Source organism: Labrus mixtus, chromosome 15, assembly GCF_963584025.1.
Source record: "Labrus mixtus chromosome 15, fLabMix1.1, whole genome shotgun sequence".
NCBI lineage: Eukaryota > Metazoa > Chordata > Actinopteri > Labriformes > Labridae > Labrus > Labrus mixtus.
The window spans coordinates 28,640,853-28,650,770 of NC_083626.1; the positions used below are offsets into that span (position 1 = coordinate 28,640,853).

Below are 9,918 nucleotides of genomic sequence, written 5' to 3' on the forward strand. Positions count from 1 at the left end.
TTTACCTGCTGCAGACTATACAGTCTGTTTACCTGCTGCAGACGTTACAGCCTGTTTACCTGCTGCAGACGTTACAGTCTGTTTACCTGCTGCAGACGTTACAGTCTGTTTACCTGCAGACGTTACAGTCTGTTTACCCGCTGTAGCCTGTTTACCTGCTGCAGACTATACAGTCTGTTTACCTGCTGCAGACGTGTGGCCCAGGACTAAATTATTTGTATTTAGTTGAAATTCCAGATGTGTGGAGCTATAAATCACGTATCAGAGAGTGGGCGCCCCTGCTGGCCGAGACTGAACCTGCAGTTTTTAAAACAGTCAAAGTGAAGAAGTAGGAGCAGAAACAGTCGACCGTGAGGAAAAATAAAAACACTCCTGGAATTTCTCTCCAGTTTTTCTTTTGCTTCAAATTTCAGCCCCCAAAAGAAGGAGAGAAAATGAAAAACAGACCACAGAGGGAAGGGAGGGTGCAGGGGGGGGATCAGATGTCTGGACGGGGAGGAGGAGGAGGAGGAGCTGTGCTCTCAGTCTGCAGCTCGGATCAGATTTTCACACAAAGCTTGACGCTGCCGAGAGAGAGAGAGACGACCGGGCGAGCGATTTGAGTGTTTTTACAGAGTGACACTGGAATGAAAGAAGGAGAAAAGTCTGCAGAGGAGGAGAAGCAGAAGCAGAAACAGAAGCAGGAGGAGCAGGAGGACGAGGAGTTGGATCAGGAGGAGAGCTGAAGGAGTAAAGCGTCTTGAGTTTTTTTTGAGCTGAGTGTGCACATTCTGGATCTCGGCTGCTTCAGGAGGAAAGTTTGGGTTCGATGAAACGTGGCGGACTCTGGATCAGTTTGAGTCCGGCAGGAGGAACCCTTCAGGACCTTCTGACCTGAGATCAGCGTGACCTCGTGTTTCATCTTTTTGAATCATGTGAGGCCGACTCTGCTGACGGACGGAGTGATGGAGAGAGAGGGATGGGTGAGGAGGGGGGAGGACTGACTCTTGAGTGAACTTTGACCTGCTGATGAACCCTGATTTCAAAACTTTCACAATAAGAGCGTCAGAGGAACACGACGATGGACTGACACGGGGTGTGCTGTGGTGTAGTGTACCTGTGCAGGTGAGGGGATGCAGCTGAACCGACCTCGCAGCTCCCTGCTCGGGTTCAGCCTCCCCCCTCCTCCTCCTCCTCCTCCCCCCCCTCCTTCCTCCTTCTCCAGTCAGTTCAGCACCCTGAGGTTCTCCTACCACCTCAGCCCCCCCACTCCACCGCAGCAACGCAGCGCCCCCCACAGGACAGGTAAGAGACTTGCAGCCTCTCTATCTGACCTCAGGAGTGTGTGGTTCTCCTTTTTTTCTTCTTCTTTTTTTTTATACTTTATTGCAGGCTGTTTTACAAGTTGTCATATTTCATCACATATTTTGTTCATCCTGGCACATTTTTTTTTTTTTTTAAACATACAAGAATACATTTGAAATAAAATAAAAATAAATAAAAATCCAAAAAAAAAGGTACGAAGAGAAAAAAGATAATTAAATTAAGATTTAGAAAGAGAAACTAATCTAGTGTCTATAATAGTCTGTCTTTTGTTTTTCTCTTTCAAGTAGCCTGACGTGCACCTCTTCAAAAATCTTAACTATACATGTCAAACGATGCTCGCATCTGATTGGTCCGCTGGGTAGCATCGAATTTCCTGCCTTTACAACATTTCCAGTATCGCCGCCATATATCCAAAATTCTGCTGAAGGAAGCAAAGCCAGTTTAATAAAAACTGCTGCTCAGTATTCATCAGCTCTAACAACAACAAAACAATATGCTCGGTTTCAGTCGCCATGGTTACCCGTACACAAACAAACAAGCACAGAATGTGGGAAATCGGAAACCAGTGGTATAACGAGCATAGTGCCTACGAGTGTGGTCCAGTGGGAGAGTCGATTGTCTGTCAACCGGAAGGTGATGTGTTCAATCCCCAGCTCCTGCAGCTACATGTCCGATGTGTCCCCGAAGTGCTCCCTCTGCTTCCCCGGAGGTGTATGAATGGGGTTAGTTAATGCTGATGCAGACTCTACCATCAGATGGTAAACTCTTCTAGTCTTCTGACTCCTCAAAGCTCTTTTACCCCGCAGGTCACACCTACACACCCTGATGATAATTTATACTTTATTAATTCAGTTTTACATGAACACACACATGCACAAACAGGATCCTATGGACATGCACTAATGGAGAGATGTCAGAGCTGGTGGTGGGGAGGGGGGTTAGGTGCCTCGCTCAAGGGCCTCGGCAGTGCTCAGGAAGTGATCTGGCACCTCTCCAGCTACCAGACCAACTTCCATATTTGGTCCGCACCAGGACTTGAACCGGCGACCCTCCGGTTCCCAACCCAAGTCCCTACAGACTGAGCTACTGCTGCCCTAAGATGCTCATAGTGAAGGGAAAAAAATAATCTCAGATATAAAACCTGCAGTTTAAAACAACGGAGCAGTGTCGGTCATACAGCAGCCAATGTCAAGAGACTGTTGTCATAGAGACAAGACGCACGTGCAGCACTTTCATTCTCAGCGCTTCATTCAAGCGCTCACAAGCTTTTTGTTGCACGTAAAAACGCCAGGAAGAAACAGGACCCTTAATGGCCTAATCGGGCTGTAACTGTAGCTCCACTTAACCCGTGCATCAACAGAACGAGTGACTCGGCGCATCGGGCCCCGGAGCTCTCGGTCACCTGCAACACAAGAGCAAAGAAGAGCCAACCAAACAGGCCAGAGTGTCCACTGGGCCGTTTCCCATAATGCAACAATTCAGTATGGAGTGCGTACTGTTCAGTAGACTGAACCCTCGTGGTCGTTCAGTGGTCATTGTTTGGCTCCATCTCAGTAATCTGAACATTTCAGCATGGATGCTAACTTCCTGGTTTTGAGCAGTATGGATCGGATACATCATTTCAGGAAATTAGTTGTATTATAACACCCACAATGCAGTGCGAAGTTAACCGTCAAACGTCACTTCACGTGCACCTCCAAATCCAAACAAGGACGAGGACGGAGGCCGCCGGCTCGGGTAAACGTGCCTTCCAAATGTTAAGTCGACGCGAGCTTCTACTTGTGTTTCTGGAAGGATCATCAGATTGTCCAGTTTCTACAGGTGTATACACGGCGTTGGAGTTTCCACAGGTGTATACACGGCGTTGGAGTTTCCACAGGTGTATACACGGCGTTGGAGTTTCCACACGTGTATACACGGCGTTGGAGTTTCCACAGGTGTATACACGGCGTTGGAATTTCCACACGTGTATACACGGCGTTGGAGTTTCCACAGGTGTATCTAGAGGTCATATCTACTTTTGGATTTAGAGTCTCTGTGTTTCTGCTCGGTGTTGTTCAGACTTTTTACTGTTTCGGCTGCTTTTTCCAGAGTTAACAGTTTTTCTGTCGGGGGCGGACACATTTGTTGTTAATTATCCGGAGCCTTGTAGCTCCTCCCACTTCCTGTCTGCCCCCCGACAGAAAAAATTGAAATTAATACTTCTTTCAGCTGTGACATCAAACTGTTAACATCCTCCCCGACAGCTGAACTCTATTCAAAGTCACTTCAAGGCCACACACACACACACAGAGACACACACACACAGAGACACACACACAGAGACACACAGAGACACAGACACACTTAAAACTCACACTCCCCTCTCTCTCTCTCTCTCTCTCGTTCTCTCTCCCTCAGCATTTATAGATGTCCCAGGGGGATGGACGAGAGAGAGCCTGTCTGTCTTTGGGTCACTGGGTCGCTCACTGTTGCTGTAGGGGGAGGTGTGTGTGTGTGTGTGTGTGTGTGTGTGTGTGTGTGTGTGTGTGTGTGTGTGTGTGTGTGTGTGTGTGTGTGTGTGTGTGTGTGTGTGTGTGTGTGTGTGTGTGTGTGTGTGTGTGTGTGTGTGTGTGTGTGTGTGTGTGTGTGTGTGTGTGTGTGTGTGTGTGTGTGTGTGTGTGTGTGTGTGTGTGTGTGTGTGTGTGTGTGTGTGTGTGTGTGTGTGTGTGTGTGTGTGTGTGTGTGTGTGTGTGTGTGTGTGTGTGTGTGTGTGTGTGTGTGTGTGTGTGTGTGTGTGTGTGTGTGTGTGTGTGTGTGTGTGTGTGTGTGTGTGTGTGGGGTCAGAGGTCAGACTGTAGTTTTATCTCCTCCCGTGTCTGAAGATAAAGGGTGTGTTTGTTTTTCCATCACTCAGATGTGTTAGAAGTGTTTGTGTGCGTTTGTTTTCCGGCCCCAGAGACAGACAGAGCCGGGTGGAGTTAAAACTAAATGTCAGCTCAGACACTTCAGGAACCTCTGAAGGGGTGCGTTTGATTTGTTCCTCTCCAGTCGCTCGTCCCTCCTTGCTTCCAGCTGTGTGGGTGTGTTTGATTCAAGCTTAGAGACTGAGTGCCTGGGAGGGGGACTTTGTTTTTTTATGTGTGTGTGTGTTGGGGGGGGGTCTACAGGACAGCAGCTCCATAACAGGGGCGTGTTTGTTTTTGTTCATGTGGTGAGCAGGCTGTAGGGTGGAGTCAGATAAATCAACACATCTTTAGAACAGCTGATTAATAGAAGTCTACCATTAAAATGTCCCGACTCGTCAGTTAAATTAATTGATATGCTTCTAATGACTTGATGGCCCGAGAAGAGGGCGGCGCATCCCTGTAGCTCCGCCCTCTTCTCCAAATATGGTCCCTTTAGGCTCCGAAAGCTAAAAAATGACGACGGCCAAAAAAAAGTGTCAAAGCTAAGGCTTCCAAACTGAAGGTCAAATAACCTTTGAATGATGTCATGGTAACATCCACTTCCTGTTTGCTGGATGCTCTTAACAGAAACAGGAAGTAGAATTACAACGTAGCTGAGAACAGAATCTTCAAAACAACAAAGAGTGACGTGAACAAATGAACTGAAACATCTGATAAACAAACAAACAGAGAGGATTAAATGAACGTGACCCTGTGTGTGTGTGTGTGTGTGTGTGTGTGTGTGTGTGTGTGTGTGTGTGTGTGTGTGTGTGTGTGTGTGTGTGTGTGTGTGTGTGTGTGTGTGTGTGTGTGTGTGTGTGTGTGTGTGTGTGTGTGTGTGTGTGTGTGTGTGTGTGTGTGTGTGTGTGTGTGTGTGTGTGTGTGTGTGTGTGGCAGATGGTCGGGCTCTCAGGGGAAATTGGAGGTAAATCTCTCCATTTAGAGCAGAGACAGATTAAATGTTTTTATGATGATTCATAGAGAGACTGTTAGAAGGCCACCCGTCTGTCTGCTCACCTGTCTCTCTCTCCTTGGAGTGTTAAGAGAGGAGGGGGGGAGACAGCTCTCTATAATGTTTAGAATTTAGACTGCAGTACCCATTTTAAACACTAGGGGTCAGAGTTACATACTGCTCCTTTAAGTTTAATGTTGACTTCAGTTAATTATTAACAGAATTAACTGTTATAAGTCAAAGTCTTATTACAGATTAATGGATAAGGAAGTGACATTTTTGATTAACTGCCCCCCCCCCCCCCCCCCTTCAGTTAAACCGTCTAAACCCACATATCAGTTTTTACACTGAAGGAGGAGAAGTGAGACTTCAGTCTGATCCATGAACAGGTTTTATACCTTCATGGTTGAATGTAGGTCACATGTCACATTTCTTCTGTTTGTCAGTGTGATCAGATTTATACTTTCACTGATCCCCCCTCTCCCAAACCTGGCTTTCCCTAATTTGTTGTCAAGGAAACCAAAATGGAGGAGAGATAGAGAGGTAGCTACACCATCCCTCTCTCTCTCTCTCTCTCTGCCGCCCCCGCCCCCCCCCCCCCCCCCCCCCCCCGCTCTCACACCGGGCAGCCCTCTGAATCAAACCGAGTGGATCTCTCTCTCTGTCGGTTGGCAGCAGCAGCTCGTCGGTCTGTCAGCTTCTGGACCGTCGCTGTGTGTGTGTGTGTGTGTGTGTGAGAGAGAGAGGGAGTCCGAACCGTTCCTCTCCGGTTCGGTCCGTGCCTCGCCGTGTGTGTGTGTGTGTGTCAGCGTGCGTGTGTGTGAGTCTGACCCGGTTTCTTCTCCGTGCTGTGGACCGGGAGAGCCGCTCTCTCCCCGCACCGACGGATTCTTTAATGACCGGATTTGTATTTTGCTGCGCGATGTACATGGACAGAAGCAGCCTGAGCAGAGGTGAGCCTGCAGCGCGCGCGCACACACACACACACACACACACAGCCTCGTGTCATCTCGTCTCATTTTCGTATTTTCTTCATGCAGTCAAACAGAAGATGCTGATGTGGTTCTGTAATGAGGGGTGGGGGGGGGGTGGGTGACATCCGCGCGCTCGCACAGGCTGTCGCGCACGCGCACACACTGACCGACATCTCGCCGCAGTGAATGTAGGCTAGTATGGCTGCGATACTGCGGGTCTGCCAGCTGTGAGCCTCTGCACAACGAGAGGGGACAGACAAACTGCTGATCGATTATTAAAGACCCGACCAGCTGATCGAGTGTTTGAATGATCGAATATTAAGTATTCGATCGTGCTGTCTGCACGTTCTTATTTCGGCAGCAAATACACGACCAGCAGCTTTAACACACAATCCAGTCAGGTCTTATTAAAGACAGACTGTGTGTGTGTGTGTGTGTGTGTGTGTGTGTGTGTGTGTGTGTCATTGTATTGATTGACTCCTAATCCATCGATTTTGAGCGTGGATTCTGATTGGAGGCTGATGTGGATGAACAGCAGGAAGAAGGAGCTGTCAGTGTGTGTGTGTGGTGTTGGTATGATTCTGCAGACAGACGGACACACCCCCTCCTCCACACAGACACACACACAGATACACACATGTTAACCCCCGTGGTGCTGGTCTCTGCAGCATGCTGCAGGATCTCTGTAGGTCTCGGTCTCGATCACATTAGGATCAGATCTGTTGGTCTGGTCTGTTGTCAGACAGATAAATTAAAGATCCAGATCCACCCCGACACAGAGCATCTCCTCCGGTCCATCAGGGCTGATCGGGTGTGAGCAGACCGAGTGTGTCAGTCTGGTGGTCTGTGCTTGTCAAATCAAACCTTCAGTTCTTCTGTGATTCAGCTGAAGAACATGACAGACTCTTAATCCCTCAGTTTGATCACATGATGTTAAAAAAGATCATTTAGCATGTTAGCGTGTTAACATGCTAACAGGGGCGTCTCCAGGATTTCTGTGCCCCATGAACAGATCTCACATAGGGCCCCTCCATCCCCGCCTCGGCCACCCCTGAGATATCACTATGACCACACCTCCAATCCTTCCATAGCACCAACGACCCCCAGTTCATACCACACAGAGACGATACTCTGATTGGCAGCCCCGGTATATGTACGGCCTTTTGATGCGTTATCTACGGTGGCCGGTAGGGGCCAAATGCTCAGCAGCTGATGAAACGACATACATTTAGAAAAACGCGCAGCATATATAGAAACGCTGTACATTCAAAAGCAAATGCAAACTACCACAACGTGCTGCAAATAGGCAAAACAACTGAAGCTTCTTATGCCGTCGTTTTGATATTTTTCTGCAGCCGCGGATCGTTGTGATGCGCGTCGTCGTCATCGATAACCGGTGATGTGATAACGGAATATCGAATGAGACATTTCAAAGCGTATGTTCTGTTATTTAAGCGTCTCTAACGTACACTTGATGAATGTTGTCCAAAAAAAATGCTGCCAGCTCCACCGCCCAGGTACAGCGTTCACATCTCCTGCAGACCGTACTTGAGTACACATGAATCGAGCCTGAGAACTCCTCTTCAAGCGGAGTTGGGTACGGTACCCGTTAAAGTCTTTATATGTGATTTTTCACACTTAAATATATAAATCAAGTATCTCCTCTGAAAATAACTCTGTGAGTCATGACTGTCTACAATGGGTGTAACACCCGAGTCCCACTGTCTGTGATGTTTTCAGAGTTTTCAGAGTCCTATCTTCACTTTGTTTACATCGCCCGGACGGCCGGCTGACTCCTCCCCTCGTGTATAAAAGTTGTTTAATTGAGGGACTAGAGAAAAGAAGAATAACATACTGTACTCACTGCTTAACTGTGTTTCTAGATCACGCTCATTTCAGGTAAATTTACATGCAGTGTGAAGATACGAGCGTAATAAAGATCGCTAACATTAGCATGCTAACACAACAATGCAGCACGAGTTGTTTTGGTTTCATGCTGGTGCTCAAGGGCGACATCTGCTGGATCAAAACATCACATATAAAGCCTTTAAGGATGTAAAGATGAATCGTAAGATCATGATAAATTGATTCAAAGGAGTCAAGATTCACATCGGTACTCTGAAAAATGAACATGGTGAGCGTCAGCAGCTGTAGAGCGAGATTTAGAAAATGAGGACGCACCACCGTTTTTTTTATCAGAGGTGTGGAAGCATTTTGGCTTCAACAAGACAGAAAATGAAAAGAGGTGAGAAGATAACAGACGAGACAAAAACTGTGTGCAAATGTTACAAGAAGACAGAGAACTACACAAACAGAACAACCAACATGATGCAGCTCCCCTTGTTGATAAAAAAAACTTTGGAAGGCCAAACCACACTGACAAGCGGGTTTGAGCCCCTAAAGGAATCTTTCAGTCAGAATGTGTCTACAGAATCATTTTGTAAAGTAAATCATGAGAGAGAGAATCGTTCCTTGTACCTGTGTACGTTTGTGTTCACACTGATCAAATGAACCAGACTTTTGGGTCAAGCGTACTCGGCTCCGGGACTTGGTTCCTAATATGAAACCCCCCTTAGTGTATAAAGTTCCTCGAGTATAGAACCTTCTCATTCACCCAGAACCTCCTGAGAACTAAATGTCCTCCAGGATCCCTCTGACCTCCTTCATGGTGATACAACTCTGTTCAGGATGAGGACGACCCTCAACAGAGTTTACGTCCTCCTGAGCGACCTCAGTGACCGCCAGGCTGATGAGAACCTCTTAGACCCCATCAGCAGAACCTGGAGAACCTCCTGACACTGAACTGAACTTCTAAACCTCCTGCTCTCCTCTCACACATTTTAAGAATAAGGTTTCACTGATTTCCCTTCATTTATTTTTCTTACAAAAAGGTTTCGAGCCGCTGCAGTGGATTTTGTTCAGGAGGAAGATGCTTAGAGGTCAAAAAACAGACGCCAAGCTGCAAAAGATCTAATCTCAGCGAGTTTATTTGTTTAATTTTCAGTCGTGCAAATGAGACAACTGAAATGTTCAGTGTTTGTGAACATATATCTGTGTAACCTGAGAGTCTACTGACCCACAACATGTGAAATAAACCATCCAGTCCTTTGTTTGTGGTCTGCATGAGTCTTACAACACAGAGAAAAATGCTCTGTTTCAAATGTGCTCTCCTTGTGATGTCACAGTGGGATTGTGGTAAAAAAAAATCCCCTCCCCTCCCCTGATATCTCCGTCCATGGACTCCACCCCCAGACTAGAACAAAACTTTTGCACAGGTCGGCCATTTTTATTCTCTCTACAGAGGAGTGATGTCTACGGGGAAAACTCAGGGGGGGGGGGGTCATTTAAAGAGACACACACACCAAAACGGAGCGTTCTGAGAGAGCTGGTTTATACAGGGTCACAAACCTCCTCTGGTGCTTGATTCATGTTATATTTTGACCAAAGCACAGATGTTTCATTTAGACCACAGGGGGACTGTTTGAAAAGGTGGAGGAGAGGACTGTTTGAAAAGGTGGAGAAGGGGGACTGTTTAAAAAGGTGGAGGAGAGGACTGTTTGAAAAGGTGGAGAAGGGGGACTGTTTGAAAAGGTGGAGAAGGGGACTGTTTGAAAAGGTGGAGGAGGGGACTGTTTGAAAAGGTGGAGGAGGGGACTGTTTGAAAAGGTGGAGGAGAGGACTGTTTGAAAAGGTGGAGGAGGGGGACTGTTTGAAAAGGTGGAGGAGAGGACTGTTTGAAAAGGTGGAGAAGGGGGACTGT

The 9,918-nt window shown here is 47.2% G+C and overlaps 1 protein-coding gene across 2 annotated transcripts in view; it reads left to right on the forward strand.

Annotated features, from left to right (window-relative positions):
* The first annotated feature begins 517 nt into the window (after window positions 1-517).
* Window positions 518-9,918, forward strand: part of fgd1 (FYVE, RhoGEF and PH domain containing 1) — a 26,109-nt gene continuing 16,708 nt past the window's right edge. Inside the window, exon 1 of one of the 2 annotated variants that reach the window (XM_061058402.1) lies at window positions 518-1,284. In XM_061058402.1, coding sequence (XP_060914385.1) covers window positions 1,113-1,284 — 172 coding nt within the window. In that variant the 5' untranslated portion in view covers window positions 518-1,112. Of the gene's footprint in view, window positions 1,285-5,788; window positions 6,138-9,918 lie in introns of those variants that run through there. The other variant, XM_061058403.1, reaches the window with a different exon arrangement.